Here is a 22954-nt window from a genome sequence, read left to right as displayed (position 1 = left end):
TATATTTAGTAAAACTAGGTTCATGTTTGTAGCCACAATGCCAGACATATAGTTTCTTAGTGTATGTTAAATTAATGTATGAAAGAACTTAGGTTAAGGTAGGATCACATTTGAAGGGCCTTTGCAAGTGGTAATACCAGAAGACCTAGTTAATTTACATGAATCGCTAAGAATCCCCTATAGGTTCCATGTCATTATCCATATACTTTACTTGTTAAACACTTTATTCTTCTAAAGATAAACACAAGAAAAATTGTTTAATTGGCTTGGTGAGCCTGCACATTTAGATGTTCAACATGTTGGTCCACACGTTAAAATTACCTTGAGGATTCTTTAAAATGTAAGAGCATTGTGGGAGCTGTCTTGCCTAATATTAAATAGCAGTTGATATTTCATGGAGATATAGGGGAGCCATTCTATTAAGAAATAGATCTGCCTTAGTATTATAATCTCAGATGAATTTACCTTCCTTTTTTTCTTTTCGAAGAAAATTTTATATCAATAAGAACTTCTTTAAAAAAAAAAATTGTTCTCACTACTTAATTCTTCCCTAAGTTATCCTCTGACAGCACTGATCTTTCTAAATCAACTACATGTAAAGTTACAGAAGTATGACTGTAGATGGGGAAAAAGTAGAGTAGCTGAATTTTCAAGGTACAGAAATCCTGTTACCTTGCAAATGTCTTTTCTTATTTGTTTGGATTTTTTCTATCTAATATATATGTATATCAAACAGAAAATAGGGTAAGGATAAAATGGAATTGTTAATACAAATGCATTTTTGTATATAGGCTTCCATTTGGTTCATTCACTGAGAACTTATTGAAATCCTGCAGTTAATCTAGCACCATGCTAGGTAGGTAATGGTGGGTTGGGGAGCTCAGAAAAAATGAAAGTTAAGATCTCTTGTCTGTAGGGCTGGAGTCTAATTTCAAGACAAGAAAAATAGAAAATCAGGAAGTTAAAATATAGATGCTCCTGAACTTGAGATGGGGTTGTGTCTGGATCAACCCATTCTAAGTTAAAAATATTGTATGTCGAAAATATATTTAATATACATAACCTACCAAACATCATAGCATAGCCCAGCCTACCTTAAATGTGCCCAGAACACTAACATTAGCCCAGTTGGGTTAAATCATCTAACACAAAGCCTATTTTATAGTAAAGTGTTTAATAGCTCATGTAATTTATTGAATACCATACTAAAAGTGAAAAACAGAATGACTTCCTGCTGTGGCCCAACATTGTACCTCATATTGCTAGCCTGGGAAAAGATCAAAATTCAAAGTGTGGTTTCTACTGAATGTGTATTACATTTGCAGGATAATAAAGCTGAAAAATTGTGAGTGGAACCATTGTAAGTCAGGGATCATCTGTACAAAATATTTAGTTTTCAAGCCTGGGCAACATGGCGAAACCCCACCTCTACAGAAAATTAGCCAGGTATGGTGGTGTGCACCTGTAGTCTCAGCTATGTGGGAGGCTGAGATGGAAGGATTTCTTCAGCTCAGGAGTTCAAAGCTCAGTTAGCTGTGATCATGCCACTGTACTCCAGCCTGGGCGACAGAGCAAGATCTTGTTTGAAAAAAACAAAAACAACACCCCCTCCTGCCAAATATTTGGTTTTCAACATTGAATCCCAGAGCCCCAACTAGATGCTCTCTTCTTTGTAACTTTAGAACATTTTGTACATCTTTTAAGTCATATTAATTTGGTTTATGTAATTAAACGGCCAGATTATAAGTCCCTTAGAAAAGAGTGGAACACAGTCAACTTTGTTCTTTAGATGTTACATGGCATGAATTTTGCAGAAGTGATGGCTGGAGACTAAAATCCAAGAGTTGGACATAGGCTAATTATAGTTGTAAGAGACACTGGCCTGACCACAGCAGAGTTTTTGTTGAGGAGCAATGAAAGGAAAGGTTGCATGGCTTAGGTGTGACAGATTGTGAAGAACTTTTTAATAGTAAATTTTTTTAAAATGGTAAACAGTATGTGAAAAGAATTAACACAGTATATGGCCATTCAATATTTGTTAAATGAATGACAGATAAGTGTGAATCTTCTTCAGTAACTCATAATTATCAGTTTCTTGTGTATCCTTCAAGAGGTTCTGTGTTCATACAAGCATTGTACTGCCTCAGATAAGCAGATACTAAACACCATGTAGTTGTTGCATGATTCATTTAACCATTTCCTTACTGGAAAAATTTAGGTTGTTTGTGGTCTTTTGCTGTAACAAACAGTGCTGGAGTGATACTGATGTCATGTGCCTTTACATTTAAAATGTTTTGAAATAAAGTTATACATGAACATAGTTGACGGAGTCAATAGGACAGACTATTAATGAAAACATTCTTTGCTTCATCCTTCATCACCCCTGAGTTCTATGCATCAGAAACATCTTTTGTCTTTTTTTTAGTTTTACAAGCATGTACCTCTACATTTCCAAATATGTTTATATTGCTGGGGTTTTTTTTTTCCATTTTAGACGTTATTAACTTCCTAACTACTCTCAAAGATGAATTTTCTTACTACTGTTAACTTTGACAGTGGAAGTTGAGTGGATGTAGAATTCAAAGTACGAAATAATTTTCAATAATTATTTTGAAGGCCTCATTCCACAGTTCTGTAGCATCTCTTATTACCCTTGAGAAGTCTTATGCTATCCTGATTCCTTTTTTTAAAAAAAGTATGACATTTAATTTTATTATTTCTCAATTTCTGGAAGGTTTTAGAATCTTGTCTAGATATCTTCGATGTTTGAAAGTTTCATTTTTGCAAGTATCTAGTGTTGCTGAAGGATAAATTCCTGGCAGTGGAATAGCTGAGTTAAAGTTGGATGCATTTATATTCTTGTTAGGTATCTCCTAGCTGTAATAATTTTTTAAAAAATTTTTTCTAAAGATACATGTTCTTGCTATGTTGTCCAGGCTGGAGTGCAGTGGCTATTCACAGGCATGATCATGGCACGCTATAGCCTTGAACTCCTTGGCTCAAGCGATCCTCCTGCCTCAGCCTCCTGAGTAGCTGGGATTGCAGGCATGTGCCACTGAATTTGGCACTCCCTTCTCTCTCAGCTTGGCTCACACACTTCCTTCTTGTTCCCTCCCCCAATACACACAAGTGCACATGCTTCTTATTCACATTTCCATTATCTTTCCTTATCTGTTAACAGCAACACAAATATATATTCTAACTCACTAATTAGAATAATTAGTACAACTGATCAATTATTCCCACATGTTAAATCATTACTAATATGTGATACCATCTTATTGCTAGAGTGAAGATTAAGAACTATAGCTAAAGAGTTCAGTCATCTTAGGAAGGAAATTTAAAGTTGAGAAACAGAATCAAGGCATTGAGTCAAGTATTGCCAGAGAAAGCCGGAAGGCTATGGACTGCATCCTGGGAGTATGTCTACATGGAGAGGTAGGAAAAGCAGCTAAGGAAATGCTGAAATAGGCAGATCAATGTGTATAAAAATATTAAAATGCGGTGGAAGGAAAGGTTTCAGGAAAGAAGATGAGATCAGTGCTATTTCCCAGAGTGGTCAGAGAGAAGAGGACCAAGACTGCTTTGGAGAACAGTTTCAGCAGAGCGGAGGGAGTTAAAGCTAGGAAGGTGAGGAGATGGGAGTAGCTGGTATGGAGCACTCATTTAAGAACTTTTATCTGTTCAAGAAAGGGAAGAGATGGAGCAGAAGGTAGAGTGGGAGGTATGATCAAAACAGTGTTTTTTTCTGTGTCAAAGGAGAGATTACCTGTTCATGTGTAGATGCAAATGAGAGAAGAAAGGCAACTATTATGAATATCTAGTGCTTTGGGAGGCAGAAAAGATATGGGAACTAGAGATAGAGTAGCACATTTTAGGAAGAGTGACTAAAGGAGATCGAATTTTCCTCTTAGACTCAAGGAAGGGGTAAGATGACTGGTGAGGAGATAAAAATGTATTTAGGTGTTAAAAAACTTACACCATTAAGTTCCAGTAAAGTTAATGAGATGAGGAAGCATAGAGATTGTTTTGAATAGCCATCTATTCATTTGTTTGTTTACTTATAGAATATTGAATACATGACTTTGGTAGAGATACAAAAATGAAGAGGCTACCAAATAAATTTTATGTCCTTATTTTATTTTATTTTATATTTTTGAGACAGAGTCTGGCTCTGTCACCCAGGCTGGAGTGCAGGGGTGTAATCTCGGCTCACCTCAACCTGTGCCTCCTGGGTTCAAGTGATTCTTGTGCCTCAGCGTCCGAAGTTGCTGGGATTACAGGCGTGCACTACCATGCCTGGCTAATTTTTATATTTTAAAATTTTTATTTATTTATTTTTGATACAGGGTCACGCTCTGTCACCCAGTCTGGAGTGCAGTGGCTCAATCTTGGCTCAGTGCAACCTCCACCTTCCAGGTTCAAGTGATTCTTGTGCCTCAGCCTCCCAAGTTGTTGGCATTACAGGCATGCACCACCACACCTGGCTAATTTTTGTATTTTTAGTAGACACAGGGTTTCACCATGTTGCCCAGGCCGATCGAGCTCCTGGCCTCAAGTGATCCTCTCGCCTCGGCCTCCCAAAGTGCTGGGATTACAGGCATGAGCCTCAGTACCCGGTTGCTACCAAATGAATTTATAGAGAGGTTTATACATCTTTCTTTCCCTTTTTTTTTTTTTTAATAGTGGTTATTCACAGCCTGAGTGGGCAGGGAAGAAGTAGACTCTGGGGCCTATCTAGCATTATAGATTGCCATCCATGAGTGTCTAAGAGGTCAGCACAATTAGGTGTAGTGGTGAAGGTGGCTTGGAAATAGTTAACTCTGGCCTGGGCTGGATAGGGAATCCAAGGTGCTAGGGAACTGAATGGTCTTCTTTCAAGGTAGAGAGCAACCTGAGGGTGGAGGTTTGGCCAGGGCGATGTCATAAAAGAGATAAAGGAAGGATATTATGATAGGAGGAGCTTGCCACGAAAATAGAATTCAGTACACTTGATGGGGAAAAGGAGGTTAGGTTTGGTAGGTCAAATAACAGAAATTATAGGCGCAGTATGAATGTTAAAAGATCATGTTAATTGGCAGAGTCACAAGTCATATTTTTATCAGTATGTTTTACATACTGAGATACAAAAATCAGACATGGTGAGTTTTTAAGAAGTAATAGGTTTTGTAATGTCAGTGAGCACCATTTTCAGTATCTTGAGAATAACACTGTGGGTGTGTACTCTGTTTTTAGCAATCTTTCTGAAAAGCTCAATTTCACTTGAATGTTCATATCTATTAAGATGTGCAGTGTGATACTTTCAATCTTTTAAGAAATGTGAATAATTGTTTTTATTGATATGTGGTATGTGTACAGAGGTAATTTGATAATAATGTGTAAATATCTAATGGTTTTCGAGTTAGTATAATAAACCAAGCACGAAAAGTGCTAATCATTTAAAAGGCTTTACTTCTCTGGGTACATTACATCCACTGAGTATAATGTCTTGGTGTGTATTTATTAGTATCATTACCTTCTTAGGATTAACAAATGTGGCAGGTATTTTGATGGACAATATTAGGAATATTTTGTTTCTGTGTCCTTTGCTCACTGCAGGGAACTTCATTCTGTCTGCAGACAGACTGCCAATCTGATGATTTCTGTTTACATTTGCTTAAAGAACAATTAACTTTCTGTGAACTGAAAGAATGGCTGCATTTTTCACAATATATCTGTGAAAAAATGATGGCTACTTTACAGTAGTAAGAAACACGTGTTTTTTTAAATGGGAAACCCTGGATTCTTATGGTCAAAATGACTAGATATCCTGGTTTGTCTGGGACAGTCCTGGGTTATTCCTGTTGTCCCAGCATCCTATTCAATTATCACTCCTCTTCACTCTCAGAAGTTTTCTCGTTTGGACAATACATTATATGGTCATTCTACGTGTGGGTCACATTTTGAGGTATATGATGTACACTTTGAATCATCAGGGGAGGATACACCTTAGTAGTTGAAAGAAGCAGCCAGTAGTTGGTTTTGCCTTAAGAGATTTAGAGATACTTGAACAAAATTGTTCCTTCCTCCAACTTTCTAGAAAATACATTTTAAAATGTATTGTAACTTGTACTGAGTTTGGTAGTTACTATTTAAAATCAGCAGGTATGTTATGGTATAATATTTAACCAGGGAGTTACAGCCTTTCAGATAAATACATCCTTAATATCTTCTGCTTTGAGAAAGTGAGAAGTATGGTAGTGTTGGGCCTTGGATGAAATATTGAGTGTGAAATATTTATCTAACAATGACTCAAATCCTGATTGTTTTAATTTCTTCAAACAGTGCTAACATTCTGAGAGAGCCTGTGTGTTTAGGAGGATGTGAGCACATCTTCTGTAGGTAAGTAATTACGGCTTGATGTATATAGTACAACTGTATTTTTTACTAGATAACAATCATGTAATCTTGTTGATAATAATGGTAGTTGATGTTTGTGTAACTTTCAAAGTCTGCAAAGTAACCTACTGTGTGTTTTCTTAGTTTGATCTTTAAAACTGTGTCTTAATTTACAAATAAGAAAACCAAAGCTCAAAGAGGATGACTTGTCCAAAGTTAGAAAGCTTAGTAGACAGCTTTGCCAAATATGAGGGAAAAAATTAATACCTTTTATATAATTCAAATAGGTGTTTTTAAATTTTCCAGTTAAGTTTTGAATCTAGACTCAAAATTATGAAAGTATAGTTCTTATAGTTATTATATTAGTTTCCTAAGGCTGCCATAGCAAAGAACCAAAAACTGGGTGGCTTAGAACAACAGAAATGTATTGTCTCTCTAGTTCTGTAGGCTAGGAGTCTAAGATCAAGATGATGACAGGGTTGGTTCCTTCTGTGGGCTGCGAGGGAGAATCTGCTCCGTGCCTTTCCCCTAGCAATCTTTGTTGTTCCTTGACTTGGAGATGCATCACTCTGGTCTTTGCTTTCGTGTATACCTGGCATTCTTCCTTGAATGCATGCTTCTCTCTATGTCAAATTTCCCTTTTTAATAAGAATACCAGTTATATTGGATAAGGGCTCACCCTAATGATCTCGTCTTAACTTGATCATTTGGAGCCCCTGTTTCCAAATTAGGTCACATTCACAGTAACTGAGGGATGAAGACTCAAACATCTTTTTGGGGGACACAATTCAATGCATACCAGTTATTGTGAAATTGTATCCATGTGACGGCCCTGGCTTATAGGTCAGAAGATTAGATTTTTATCTCTTATTTCTTGTTCAGGAGAAATCAGTTGAGAGATTAAGTGTCTTAGTTTAATTGCCTATGAGACAGGGAAAATATAGTCTCCTTTGAATTAATCTTTTAATTATTTCCAGTTATGAGTATGTTACTGTCTGGCATGAACAAATACATTAGGAAATTTGAGCATATGTGAAAATAACCTTGTGTATTACTTCAAGGGCTAAGGTTGTCTGGGAGGCAGCTATGTTTTGGGTCCCAATTTTGTTACTGGAAAAACAGATCTGTTACATGAGGGATATCGAGCAGGAGGATGAGGGGGTAGGAGACGGTACCCGTTGCCTACGAGATACGTCTGTTTGGATGACGAAAGAAAAGGCATTTTAAAATTGGTATGTTCAGAGCTGACCTCTTGATCATCCTCCTCTTCAGCCTTTTCCTGCCTGGGTAATCTTCATCACAGTAAATGGTACCAGTTACTGCTAGGTTGCTTATCCCACATCATTAAGTTCTGTCAGTTCTGCCTCAAAATGTGTCCTGAATCTTGAATTTTTCCACCTTTTTTCTGAATTTTCTACAGTTTATAGTTTGTTCCAAGCCATCATTGTGTTATCTCTGCTCATACTATTGTGATAGGTTCATAGCTAGTCTTCCCTTTTTGGCATCATCACCCCTTCCTCATTTTCTACGTTCTTGACAGTGATCTTTGAAAAATCTCGATAATATCCATATCATTACCCTGCTTAAACTCTTTAGTGGCTTCCTATTGCAGTTAGAATAAAATCCAAACTCTGCCCTCTGGTCTGCAAAACCCTGTATGGGACCCAGACCCTGTCTGCCTCTTGGACGTCATTTACCTCTGGCTCACACTGTTCCAGCACTTCTCCTTTTAGCTCATTCAATACACCAAATTCACTCCCGCCCCAGGACTTTGGCACTTGCTATTTCTTCCATGTGAAATGTACTTATGCCAGATTTCTGTGAGGCTTACTTTTTACCAGTTATATATCAGCTGAAATGTCACTGCCTCCAAAACGCCTCCCATGGATCTGCTTACGAAATGATGCCCACTCCCTGTCCCCACTCTGTAGCAAGCAGATGTATTTTGTTTCAGCTGACGGATGATGGGTTTGCTCACTGTATACAATAGGTCAGTCACAAAGCTGCTAGAGCATAATGAACTCCATGATATTTTATGCAAAGTTGGTTTGTGTGTGTGGTGGGGTGGGGGATCCATACGTTTAATCAGATTCTAAAGGACTCTGTGACTTAAAACAGCCAATAAAAGGTTGAGACATGAGAACATCTTAAAAGAGAAAATGATTATGTGTATATGACATGGACATAAGAAAGAATTCATTCAGTGCAGTTTTGATTTGTTTTGATTATATAATGCCAAAAATTATGATAGCTGTTTTTATTCTTGCAGGTTTTGAGTTAAAACTGCTCAGCAATGAGGTTTTAAAATGATTTTGACATAGCTCAGTTCAACTGATAAAAGTAATTCATCTGCTCTCTAAGATGCAATTTAAGACACGTGGCAGGGGTGCTCAAACATTTTGGTCTCAGACCACTTTGCATTCTTCAGAATTGAGAACCATAAAGAGCTTTTGTGTGTTCATGCATTTACCATACAAAACTGAGACTTTTTAAAAAAAGAATTAATTTAAAAATAATAAACCCATTAATACAAACACAAATAACACTTTGTAAGGAAAAATAACAATTTTACAAATCAAAAAAAAAATAGAGTGGCACTGTTGTACATTTTTGCAAATCTCTGTCTTGCTGAATAGAAAACAGCTACATTCTCAACTTATATATTCAGTCTATTGTGATACTTTTTTTGATTGAAGAAAATCTGGCTTTATACGTAATTGTAATTGGAAGAAGTATTGAGGTATTTTCAGTAGCTTTTTTTAGATAATTGTGGCTATTCTTCTTTAATACTACACCAAAACTTGACAAGTGCTTTTTTATTTTTATTTTTTGTGAAGACAAGAGTCTCACTCTGTCACCCAGGCTGGAGTGCAGTGATGCGATCATGGCTCACTACAGCCTCAACTTCTCGGCTCAGGTGATCATCCAATCTCACTTTCTAAGTAGCTGAGACTACAGGTGTGCCCCACCACGCCTGGCTAATTTTTGTAGTTTTTTGTAGAGACAAGGTTTTGCCATGTTGCCCAGGATGGTCTTGAACTCCTGGGCTCAAGTGATTCTCCTGTCTGGGCCTCCCAAAGTGCTGAGATTACAGGAATGAATCACCATGCCTGGCCAACAAGTGCTGTTTTCTTTAGGTTCATCACAGTGTGGAATCTGAAACTATATCAATAAATTTTTATACTCTGTTATATGAAATTTCATTGGTTTATCTAGTACTTTGAATTTATCTTTTACTCAGCATGATTTTGTGATATCACACACGGGTCATTTGAGAAATCTTCACTCACTGAGCTATACAGATCCACTGAAAAATGACATTTTTTCAGAATTCCAAATTAATGTATATAAAATAATTTGCAAATAGTTTGTAAAATGTTACAGAATATATAAAATACTAGTCTGATCTGAGTACTAGTGCAGTGCTTTACAACTAACTTAAATAACTGGATCTTATTTTCTTCATCCAAAAATGAGGTGGTAGTTCTTGATGAATTGATTTCGGATTGTATTTTACTGGTAATTAAGTATTGCACAAATGATTTAAATTGCATGAGTAATCAGTTTTACATATTTTTTTGTGTTGGGGTTCCAAGTTAGAGTTCTTAACTACTAGCAAACAAATGTACAGAAGATCCTTTGCTAAAGAAAGTTGACATTATTGACCCCAGTGACATTTTTTGAATTAGATGATCCCAAAAGTCTCTTCCAGCTCTGGTATGGGTTACAGATTCATTTTACAATTTTTTTGAGTTACGTTCTGTCAGGAATCGTGCTAGAAGCCAAGGATACAAAAATTAGAAATGGCATAGGTTTTGTCTGAAGATAGTTCATATTGAGTAAGAATCCTTTCTGCCTACAGAGGATTGGGTCCTGTGACAAGGAATGTCCTGTGGTGCTTGGGGAAGATGTGGCTTTTTAACTGTTACATTACTTACTCAGTCCTACTGGAACCCATCTGGTGAGGCCAATGAAGGAGGAGATTTATAGAATTCTTATTCTGGAATTCACAGATGGGCTTGTGGGGGGGGATCGTGAATCCCTCTTTTTACATGAGTATGTATAGATTTTCATCAGATTTGCAAAAGGTCTGTAAACCCCAAAATTAGAAAAACTCTTATAACTCTGAAACTTTAGTGCTTAGATAACCCAGGTAATTGAGTCTACAGGTTTTAAAATTGTCTGAAAGAGTCAAAAATCTTTTCCCAAAAGCTACTTTAAAGCCTTGAGATACTAGTCCCAAAACAAAACAAAAGGTCTTTCCCAGTCTCTGCAGTAGTTTTAGGTATTTTCATGGAATGTTAAGATAGAAAAAGTTAGGATGCACGACTACTATGCATTAGACATTCTGTCTTTCTGTTACATCTCTGTAACCTTTAGAAGCTACCGATTTATTTGTAGGAAAAGTTATGCAGACTAATATCAGGCTAAGTAAAGTCTCTTCATAGCAAATTAAATGAGCAACTTCAGATTTGATGTATTTTACTTTTTAAAACAGTATTTAACAAGGATATTACAGTTGACCTTTGTATGTTAGAATAACCTCTGCTCCATTTATTTCTGTTCAAACTGTTTAATTTTTGGAATTCAGATTCTGCTTAATGGGTTGATTTTTTTTTTTTTTTTTTTTTTTAATTCTTTTAAAGTAATTGTGTAAGTGACTGCATTGGAACTGGATGTCCAGTATGTTACACCCCGGCCTGGATACAAGACGTGAAGATAAATAGACAACTGGACAGCATGATTCAACTTTGTAGTAAGCTTCGAAATTTGCTATATGACAATAAGCTCTCAGGTAAGAACTATCCCTATCTCTCCTAGTTAAAAACTTATGAATTCATATTCATAAAGTATATAAAACGTCTGTCTGGAATTCTGAAATACATATTTCAGATTTTAAAATCTGTAGTTTTTTGTTTTGTTTTGTTTTGTTTTGTTTTTTTAATAGCCATTGAGTCTCTCTGTGTTGTCCAAGTGGGACTTGAACTCCTGCACTCAAGGGATTCCCCCCACCTCAGCCTCCCTGGTACGTGCATGTGACACCACACCCGGTGGTTTTTTGGAAGATCATTTTGAGAAATGACAGGAACCATAGAGATAATTAAAGTCTAACCCCCTTATTTTATAGTTGAGGAATCAAGGTCCAGAGAGGTGAAATAACCTTGCCTACAGCCACATGTATAGTTAGTACTAGAAGCTGGAGAAATAAAGCCCATTTCTGACTGTAAATCCAGGAACTTTTTTGCCACTTTACACTGCCTGCTTTTTACATTTATGATAACTTCTGTAGAATATATATGGAATAGTGATTTTGGCCTTAATAGCACTTAACTCACTTAAATACACTTTCCTAAGATAGAATACGACATTTTTCCATGGATCACTTTTCTAGACTGAATTAATTAGATGAGCACATTTTGAAAGAGCAGAAATCTAATATTCATTTTCTTTTCTATTTAAGTGGGGTTTAACGTTTTTCAAATTGTCCTTAGACTCTGTGTATTAACTATATATCTTTCCATTGTGCTTTCTGCTGAGAACTAATTAACTGTGGAAAGAAAGTAAAATGTTTTGTATCTTCATAATTGGATGTTAGAGTTGTCTTTTTATTGACCAGATCATCCTATTTTAGTCTGTGTTTGTAGAAGAACCTGTTCTTGACTGGCAGGATGCCATGGATGAGTGATAATGCTCATATAAAATTGTTAGATTTCTATTTTTAAATCTTTTGTTCTTAGAATCCTGCCATGATGTCTTATTGTCAGCCACTAAAGATGAAGTTGATTATACAAAATAAAGAAATGTGGCAAAAACTTTTGAGTCTTACCACAGGTCCATATTTTTAAGAATTAGAACTTACATCACTTTATACCTATGAAAATTTTCCTTCAGCTAGTTATCTGCGTCATTGTGTTCAGCTCCATTCTTTTATGATAAAATGTGCTGTAGTGCAGAAGTTTTTCTTACTTTCAGATGCAACTATACGCACACATTTTTAAAAGTTGCCCTTTTTTAAAAATGATATTGTAGTTGTAAACCTTTTTAAGAACACACTGAAGAAAAATTCTGTCGTTAGTTCATCTGAACTCTTCTTATTCAAAGACGGTACTGACAATGTTTATTTTCTAGTTAAAAGAGATTGGTGTGTGATCTAGCTTTCTCTCCCCACATAGATACCAAGGGTCAGTGCAGGGGTTCTTAATCAAGGGCCCATGCAGCTTTGGCAGTGTTCAGAGTTGAAGCGGGTAAGGGATCGGTGAGCTTCTTGAGTTAATTGTGCAGTGTGAAAACTGTTCATGTTTGTGTGAAAGTGACTTTTGTTAGATTCTTAGGAGGGTGTGGTCTGTTAGGATTATTGGCTTTGCATTGAAATTTGGAGTGCTACTTTGGGATTTGTGGCTATGATGATATTTTGATTTGGTTCTTCACCAGTTGCTGTATAGTCATGTATTCATATGCTAGAACTGCTGTAACAAAGTATCACAAACTGAGTGGCTTAAACAACAGAAATTTATTGTCTCACAATTCCAGACACTAGAAGTCTGAGATGAAAGTGTATGCAAGTTTGGTTCTTTGTTGAGGTCTGTGAGACAGAACCTGTTTTAGGCCAGTCTCCTTGTCTTGTAGATGGCCGTCATTATGTTAACATGGTTTTCTCCTTGTTTGTATCAAATCTCCCCCTTTTTAAAGGACAGGAGTCATATTGCATTAGGGGTCCACCCTACTCCAGTATCGCTTCATTTTAGCTAGTTACATCTGCAATGACCTTATTTCCAAGTAAAGTCACATTCTAAGTTACTGGGGGGTTAGGACCTCAACATGTGAATTTTGGTGGGGGAGGAACACAATTTATAACAATATAACATTTTTAATGATGATAAATGGAGAGCAGGGTAACCCTTGATGGATTTCCCGCTCTCAGTTATGGCATACCATAGGGGTGCAAAAAAGAGTAAGATAGACTCGTTTCCAGAAATTTTATTCTAGCTAGTGATGTTTGAATCATTTATATTTTGAGGACTATGGAATATGAAATGCTTTCTTCATATTTCATCATTAAAGATATTTAGGAAAATTGAGTTTAGAACAAGTTTCTGAGGCCTTTAAGAATGTAGTCTTTCTCATCTAAATAGAGTTGGAGATTGGAGAGAAAATTCTACCGATTAATTTCCCAAAGGCCATTTTGTGTTTGTTTTCCTTATTGTAATTAGGAATAATTACTTTAGTCCTTACCAGACTTAAGCACTGCTGCCCTCAACGTTACTTATATTAAGCTGAGTTGAAGTTCACTGTTTAGATAACACATAATCCGAAATTTAGGAACACGAAGGTCGTCTTTAATCCCATTATTCTGTAGTTAAGGAAACTGAAGACCCAGGCCACACAGGGTAGTTGTGTTGTAAATTTACTGTTTTTCTATTTTGCACAACTTTTTGGTTAGAAGTGTAGGTATTCATTATGTTTGTTGAATTGAGTTGGATAAAAATTGGCAGTGCTAATTTATATCCTAGAGACTAAACTTAATTAAAATTATTTGTTTGTTTACTTTGAGACAGACAGTGTCTTGCTCTGTTGCCCACGATGGAGTGCAGTGGGGCCATCATGGCTCACTGCAGCCTTGAACTCCTGGGTTCAAGAGATCCTCCCACTTCAGCCTCCCAAGTAGCTAGGACTACAGGCACTCACCACCACACACCCAGCCAATTAATTTTTTTTTTTTTTTTAGAAGAGGTAGGGTCTTGCTGTGTTGCCCAGGCTGGTCTTGAACTCCTGGCTTCAAATGATTCTCCCACCTTGACCTCCGAAAGTGCTGGGATTACAGGCATGAGCTAATTGTGCCTGACCTAATGAAAATAATTTGAAAATACATTCTTCGAATTTGGTTTAAGTAATTCATTTCATAATGATAACATCTATGCATTCATAGGCCTTCTTAAAAAATTATAATGGTAATATCTTTCTTTGCTACTTTGATAGGAAATGACAATAAATTTAGAGTATAAACATATTGAATTATAACCTTCTGTCCAGATCTCTAAATTCCATGGTGTAGAGCTTTTTCTACTTTAATACAAGTTGTATAGACCCCAACTTTTCATCCCAAATTCTTCCCAAAACAAACTAGCCTTGAAGGGCGTTTGAGATTTTTTTCTGGAACATTTCCCTTTGTTTCTTTATAGTTTGTCTATTCAGTGTATTTTATGCAGTACCTTTGTGGTAGTTGATTATCTAGTTAAGTACTTCTAGAACTAAAAGGTTAGAAGGTAAACTGTATACCAGGAACTGATAGTTGGGGACAAATGACAGTTGGTCTTCTTTATAATAATAATGAGATTGGAAAATGATCTCATTAGGATAAGGGTATTAGATTAAGTGATTCCTAAGCTGTCACTCCAAAATTGTATGATTCTGTTAAATGGTCATGTGTAGAAGATGATGAATTAAGTGGAATGGTGAACATCTCTCACATTTTCTCTTTTAAAAACCCTGTAGTTCACAATTTATCTTTCAAATGAACCTTGTTACTTGCATTTACTATAATATATATAATTACTGTAATTAAGGTGGGCAATTAGGAAGAACTTGTCAAATCATGAACATAGTGTATGGTATACTGGAGATAAAGAAGCCTAATTTATAGTAATACTTTCTAAAATGAGCTTCTAAATACTTGAACAGATTTTTCTTGGTTCAGTGTACTTTAAAGAGGAGATTGTCAAATTTTGCTGACAACCATTTACGGATAATTTTACCTTATCCTTTATAACATGATCTTCTTTTTACTAATGGAGTTAAATTTAAAAGTTTTTATTTTCTCTTCAACCATATCATATTAAGTCAGACCTTGCAGGTGCTGGTCAGGTTCTGTGAAACATGTTGGTGTCGGTGACATTAAAAAAAAATTTTGATTATGCTTTTATAGTATTACAATTTCCTTTTCTATTTTCTGCTTTAGAGAGAGATGCTCGTCTTTCTGTAATGATTACATAGTGTTTCATATAGGCTATGACTTTTTTATAATAGAGGAAGATGAATGTTTGAATAGCTGTGTTGCTGTTGTTTTTCTTAAATAGAGCTAAATGCTTCCTAACTTACAAAATAATCATTCTTCAGTGAAGGCGTTAATGTTGCACAGATGGTAGCAAAGGACTTTCCTTTGATTTTTAATAAGGGACTGGTTCGTCAAAGAGATTTCTCAACTTCTGTTGTGAAACCTATAATAGAGAATAATTTGAAAGGCACACAATGTACATGATTATAATCCTTTGATGTAGATTAATGATAGCTAAATCACATTTTCTAACTGCCTCTTTTTTCTATAGTTGATTATTAAATTTTAGGAAAAAACTTGGCCAAGCAGCTCCTTAGTAACACATGCATCTCTGTTCCTCAATATTTTGTGATGTACTCTGAAATTCAGAGAATAGAATTCTTTTAAATGTTATCATTAAGGAATTTTCTGTGCAGAGGAAGGACCAATATTTTTCTTCATGAAATGAATATGATGATTTATCATGCTGAGAAGCATTCACCCATAAAAATTGTTGGTAGCTGTTAATAACGTGATTTATGTTCCAGCAGTAGTGTTTTGCTTTTTACAGTTTTATCTTAGAATATTACCTTAGATATTCAGAATATCTAATAAAATTCAGAATATACAGTCATCTTTGTTGTGCTCCTTGCTTAGTTATGCAAGATACATAATTAAAATCTTCTTGAGTAAAGTTATTATTACCAGATGAATAGTAAAATTGTGTTCATATCAATTACATTGAATATATTATCTTCATTTACTCACTTATAAGGTGGGAAATATGTACACCTGAGTATGAAATTTCTTCTTTTTATATTGAGGTTTTTTAGTCAATTGAGTATGTTGCTGCTATGTATAAGCCTTAATTTTCCTTTAAAAGCTCAATTCTACATTTTTAAAGTTTTTCAAACATTGAGAACCTCAGGGTTTGACATGGTTTTAATTGAAAATGTCATCTGTGTTTAAAATAATTTAAAAAAATCAAATACAAGTTATTACAGACTATCAGAGGATTAACCGTTATGTCTTTGTAATCCTGAGTCTTTCTTGAAAAGTAATCCTGGTAACATTTCATTTTGACCTTTCCTATAGACTTGAGATTATATCAGAAGTGACTTGGTTTTGAAATCTACTTACCACTGCAAAGAAAAAACCTTGTTGAATCTAGACATAAAGTCTCTATGTGAATGGATACTATTTTCCAAGATCCTGTCTTAATAACACTTTGTGGACCAGGTCATGTTCAGCTATGATATTTAAAGGTTTATGTAGGAGAATCTGCCCTTATTCATATACATACTCCTGCCTTCAGTAGGTTTATCATTTTACTGCCTTTTCAATGTAGTGCTTCCATTTCATCTGCAGGAAGTGATGGTACACTTTGGAGTAGAAAATCTTTACTCTTTTGCTAGACAGGGATCATGTCTGAAATTTCTAGAGTTAAGTACTAATTATTTTATTTTTCAAAGCCTATTTCCCATTTCTTACCTGTTTAAGGTTCTTTTACCAGGTAAATATATTTTTAAGGATAGGACTTTTGTACTCAAGAAATATGAGGTGAAAGAATAGGCAGAAGAAGCAATTTTGAACTTGAAAGAATTGAGATGATCGTTAACGATCTTCTGGTGTATTAATAATTTTAAGCTGGTAAAACAATAAAACAAGCTGTTCTATGTGAATAAAAAATGACTTAAAGGAAATAAAAAATAATTGATGATATACTTTTCTTTTGCTGATAAGGACAAGAGAATGTTGAAAAGAAATTTATTCCCCAATACAGTAAGAAAATGAAAATAATACTGTATCTCTTAAGTATTAACAGGTCTCAAGAATAATCACCATTTGAAAATGTTATTGAACACCTTAGTAACATCAGATGTTTATTTCCTATATGGTGGATGTTAGCCCTTAGGAGTAAGACTAGTGGCCGCTGGTTTTCTTCTTAAACTACCTTAGGTTTAGAACTCCATTCCATTAAAAGTTTTCTTTGGTTCTGTAATGTAAGTAAAGTTTTATGCAGAGTTCTTTTTGATTTGAATGAAGAGTGACTTTTAAGGAGGAAAACAAAATTTGGGTAGTTTCTTTTTCTCTCTTTTTCTCTCTCTCTCTCTTTTCTTCTCTTTCTTTTTTAAATAGGAATAACTAAACATATTGTAAGAAGCCTGGTTGGTCAGAGGAGATTGTCTGTTAATTAGGAGAATGTGTGTCAGGCAACATGAAATCATTTGTTAATTATTGTTTTTAATCTTATCAGATTATTATTTTTCCAACTTTCCTCCCTTTCTAATGTTCTTTTTTTCTTTCTTTCTTTCTTTCTTTTTTTTTTCTGGGCCTGAAATTACCTTTTGCTAATCCAGTTTGTGTGGAGAGATAGAGCACCAGATTGGGAGTTAGGGGACTCCTTCCTTGTTTTTGTTTTAACTTTAGTCCTTCATTGTTAAAATGAAAGAATTAGACTAAATTATTTTCAAGTTTTCTTTTAGCTCTTAAAATTAATTCTAACATCTCTTACATAAAGAGATTTGGAAAGATTTAAGAGAATATCAAATAATTTATTCACTAGTACTTACTGAGTACTGTCTATTCATGTGCTCACCACTGTGCTGGGCTGAGCTGGGTTAATTTTACCTATGTTTTCATGGGGTGAGAGAGAATTTTAAGGCAATTTTTTTTTCTTGAAGAAAATGAATATCCCAAAGACAAAAACAACGTAAGACAACTTGAAGGGAGTTGATTGTCAAAATCAGAAAAGTGGATGACTTGTATGATTTGTCAATGAAGAAAAACTTTTCCTCTATACTCTTAGGTTCATTGTATGGAGGCCTGTGAATTAAACTGTAAAAAAGATTAGCGAGAGAAAAGATAGATTTTTATTTATGAATATACATGTGAGTTCACAGAAAAATGTGACTCTCCAAACAGGTAAAAGTGGGAGTTTATAAACCTAAATTAATGGGAAGAGGTAGAGGGAAGAAAAGGCTTCAATGGAAAGAACAAATGGCTTTCTTTTTTTTTTTTTTAAATTATACTTTAATTTCTGGGATACATGTGCAGAACATACAGGTTTGTTACATAGGTTTACACGTGCCGTGGTGGTTTGCTGCACCCATCAACCTGTCATCTACATTAGGTATTTCTCCTAATGCTATCCCTCCACTGACCCCGCTCTGTCCGACAGGCCGCAGTGTGTGATGCTCCCCCGCCGTGTCCATGTGTTCTCATTGTTCACCTCCCACTTATGAGTGAGAACATGCAGTTTGGTTTTCTGTTCCTGTGTTAGTTTGCTGAGAATGATGGTTTCCAGCTTCATCCATGTCCCTGCTAAAGGACATGAACTCATCCTTTTTATGGGTGTATAGTATTCCATGTTGTATATGTGCCACATTTTCTTTATCCAGTCTGTCATTGATGGGCATTTGGGTTGATTCCAAGTCTTTGCTATTGTGAACAGTGCTGCAATAAACATACATGTGCATGTGTCTTTATAGTAGAATGATTTATAATCCTTTGGGTATATACCCAGTAATGGGATTGCTGGGTCAAATGGTATTTCTGGTCCTAGATCCTTGAGGAATCGCCACACTGTCTTCCACAATGGTTGAACTAATTTACACCCCCACCAACAGTGTAAATGTGTTTCTGTTTCTCCACGTCCTCTCCAGCATCTGTTGTTTCCTGACTTTTTAATGATCGCCATTCTAACTGGCGTGAGATGATATCTCATTGTGGTTTTGATTTGCATTTGTCTAATGATGATGATGAGCTTTTTTTTCGTGTTCGTTGGCCGCATAAATGTCTTCTTTTGAGAAGTGTCTGTTTATATCCTTCATCCACTTTTTGATGGGGTTGTTTTTTTCTTGTAAATTTGTTTAAGTTCTTTGTAGATTCTGGAGTCCTCTGTCAGATGTATAGATTGCAAAAATTTTTCTCCTATTCTGTAGGTTGCCTGTTCACTCTGGTGATAGTTTGTTTTGCTGTGCAGAAGGTCTTTAGTTTAATTAGATCCCATTTGTCAACTTTGGCTTTTACTGCCATTGCAGTAAAAGACTTCAGGACATTGTTTTAGTCCTGAAGTCTTTGCCCATGCCCATGTCCTGAATGGTATTGCCTAGGTTTTCTTCTAGCATTTTTATGGTTTTAGGTCTTATGTTTAAGTCTTTAATCCATGTTGAGTTAATTTTTATATAAGGTGTAAGGAAGGGGTCCAGTTTCAGTTTTCTGCATATGGCTAGCCAGTTTCCCAACATCATTTATTAAATAGGGAATCCTTTCCCCATTGCTTGTTTTGTTAGGTTTGTCAAAAATCAGATGGTTGTAGATGTGTGGCATTATTTCTGAGGGCTCTGTTCTGTTCCATTAGTCTGTATATCTGTGTCACGATGGTTTGCTGCACCTATCAACCCGTCATCTAGGTTTTAAGACCCACATGCATTAGGTATTTGTCCTAATGCTCTCACTCGCCTTGCCCCCCACCCCCTGACAGGCCCTGGTGTGTGATGTTCCCCTCCCTGTGTCCATGTCTTCTCATTGTTTAACTTCCACTTATAAGTGAGAAGATGTGGTTTTTGGTTTTCTGTTCCTGTGTTAGTTTGCTGAGAATGATGGCTTCCAGCTTTATCCATGTCCCTGCAAAGGACATGAAGTCATTCTTTTTTATGGCTGCATAGTATTCCATGGTGTATATGTGCCACATTTTCTTTAAAAATCACTTTCTTCCATGGTCTCTGTAAGTGAGGTATACTGGCCATCCTTTAGTTCCTTAAATTTATTACAGTTGCCCCTTGAATAACATAGGCTTGAGCTGCATGGGTCCACTTATATACAGATGTTTTTTGGGCAAATCCAGATGGAAAATACAGTATTCATGGCATGCAAAACCCAAGTATACAGAGGGGTGACTTTTTCCACACTCTGCTTCTCCAGGAGTGAGTACAGGAATTGAGTATGTGGGTATTTTGGTATCCAAGGGAGTTCTCGAACCAGTCCCCCAATAAAATGGAGGAACAACTGTATATGCTCTCTGCTATTGGGCCTTTGAACATTTTATCATCTTGCTCTTGCCTCTTGGTGTAGTTAACTTGTGATCTTTTAGAATGCTTTTTATCATTTCTTTTACTGTAACACTTGTCAGAGCCAATATATTTCCTCTTGGATGATAGCCACATAATTGGCTATTGTTTCTACTCTTTTCTTCCCAAAGTTTCTCCTCCACATGGCAGTCAGAGTGATAATTCTACAATATAAAACATTGTATCCCTTTTCTGCATTGGATGTGAGAGCCACAGGACTGTTTCCTTTATATCATTTACATCTCAGCTCAAGAATCAGCTTCTCCTTGATGCCTTCCTTGATGACCTTAATTAAAGTAGCAGGTGATTGTAAAGAAGAGTATCTCTCACAAAATGTGGCACTTTGTGTACATAGAGACAATTTTTTTTCTTTTTAAAAACTCTACTGAATCTTTGTATATTCTGTCTACCCTCAATGGAATCTTTGTGTTTTAATTCTTGATTATAAATCTATATTTTTAAAATTTTTAAAAAGCATTTTTTATATATATGTAGAAAAAATATATATTTTCTAACCGTATAGTTTGATGAATTTGCACAAACTGAACTCACTCAGAACAAAAACAATACTCTGGAAGCCCCTCTTGTGCTCCCTTTCAGTCACTGCTTTTCCCTATAGGGGTAACCAACTACTATTCTGACTTAACACATTAAATTAGTTTTGACTGTTTTATATTTGATGTAAGTGAAAACATATAATGTGTATGTAGCTTATTTTGCTTAAGAGATTATGTTTGAATATGTAGTTATTGTTCATTTATTCTTACTAATCTTTGGTTATACAGCTTGAAGTTAGTATTAGATGATACCTAAAGGGTCATGACTATTGTCTTTAATCCCCTGTATTCATTTTGTCAGAGATATGTCTTGAAATCATATAGTATGAGTCCTCCAACTTGGTTCTTCAGTATTATGTTGGTCGTTCTAAGTCTTTTGCCTTTCAAATTGTACCTTTCTTTTTCCATGTAAATTTTATAATTGCTTGTTGAGTTTTACAAACAAGCCTACTGGAAATTACATTGGGATTTGTTATATCTGTAAATCTGTTTGGAACAATAGGCATCTTAACAATATTGTTATGGTTCATGAACATGGTATATCTCTCCATTTGTGTAGAATTCTTTAATAAGTATTTTGTAATTCTTAGCAAACAGAACTTATACATTCTGTTAGATTTGTATTTTATGGGTTTTTTTGGGTACTATCTTTGGAATATAAGTTTCATGTTTTGTTCTCTGCTATATCTTCAGTCTCTAGGATATGGCACAAAGTCAGATTCATTAAGTATTTATTGAATGAGTGAATATCTGCTATCAAAGAGTTCATACTCTAGGAGCTGAGAAAGAAGTACATAATTAAAAGATGATACACTTTAGGGGAACTATAAACAAAATTCTTCGGGAGCTCCATGTGGGAGCAATAAATTTCATGTAACAGATTTCTTTTTCTTTTTTTTCTGTCAGATTTAAAAGAAGATAAAGATAGGAAAGAAGATAAAGATAGGAAAAGTTTGTTTAATGATGCAGAAAACAAGAAGAATTCAATTAAAATGTGGTTTAGCCCTCGAAGTAAGAAAGTCAGATATGTTGTGAGTAAAGCTTCAGTACAAACCCAGCCTGCAATAAAAAAAGATGCAAGTGCTCCGCACGACTCATATGAATTTGTTTCCCCAAGTCCTCCTGCAGATGTTTCTGAGAGGGCTAAAAAGGCTTCTGCAAGATCTCGAAAAAAGCAAAAAAAGAAAACTTTAGCTGAAATCAACAAAAAATGGAATTTAGAGGCAGAAAAAGAAGATAGTGAATTTGACTCCAAAGAGGAATCTAAGCAAAAGCTGGTATCCTTCTGTAGCCAACCATCCATTATCTCCAGTCCTCAGATAAATGGTGAAATAGACTTACTAGCAAGTGGCTCCTTGACAGAATCTGAATGTTTTGGAAGTTTAACTGACGTCTCTTTACCATTGGCTGAGCAAATAGAGTCTCCAGACACTAAGAGCAGGAATGAAGTAGTGACTCCTGAGAAGGTCTGCAAAAATTATCTTACATCTAAGAAATCTTTGCCATTAGAAAATAATGGAAAACGTGGCCATCAGAATAGACTTTCCAGTCCCATTTCTAAGAGATGTAGAACCAGCATTCTGAGCACCAGTGGAGATTTTGTTAAGCAAACGGTGCCCTCAGAAAATACACCATTGCCTGAATGTTCTTCACCACCTTCATGCAAACATAAAGTTGGTGGTACATCAGAGAGGAAAAACAGTAACATGTCTGATGAATTCATTAGTCTTTCACCAGGTACACCACCTTCTACATTAAATAGTTCAAGTTACAGGCGAGTGATGTCTAGTCCCTCAGTAATGAAGCTGTTGCCCAATATGGCTGTGAAAAGAAATCATAGAGGAGAGACTTTGCTCCATATTGCTTCTATTAAGGTAGGATGCTTACTCTCAAATACCATCTCAGAATGAGGCCAA

The 22954-nt window shown here is 35.6% G+C and overlaps 1 protein-coding gene across 3 annotated transcripts in view; it reads left to right on the top strand.

Annotated features, from left to right (window-relative positions):
- Positions 1-22954, top strand: part of BARD1 (BRCA1 associated RING domain 1) — an 87289-nt gene that overhangs the window by 5582 nt on the left and 58753 nt on the right. The window contains exons 1-4 of one of the 3 annotated variants that reach the window (XM_024243577.3): positions 3289-3438; positions 6325-6381; positions 11025-11173; positions 21945-22912. In XM_024243577.3, the coding sequence (XP_024099345.1) occupies positions 3431-3438; positions 6325-6381; positions 11025-11173; positions 21945-22912 (1182 nt within the window). In that variant the 5' untranslated portion in view covers positions 3289-3430. Of the gene's footprint in view, positions 1-3288; positions 3439-6324; positions 6382-11024; positions 11174-21944; positions 22913-22954 lie in introns of those variants that run through there. The other 2 variants (XM_009238068.4, XM_009238071.4) reach the window with 2 other exon arrangements.

Source organism: Pongo abelii, chromosome 11 (assembly GCF_028885655.2).
Source record: "Pongo abelii isolate AG06213 chromosome 11, NHGRI_mPonAbe1-v2.0_pri, whole genome shotgun sequence".
NCBI lineage: Eukaryota > Metazoa > Chordata > Mammalia > Primates > Hominidae > Pongo > Pongo abelii.
This window is presented reverse-complemented; position numbering and strand designations above follow the sequence as displayed.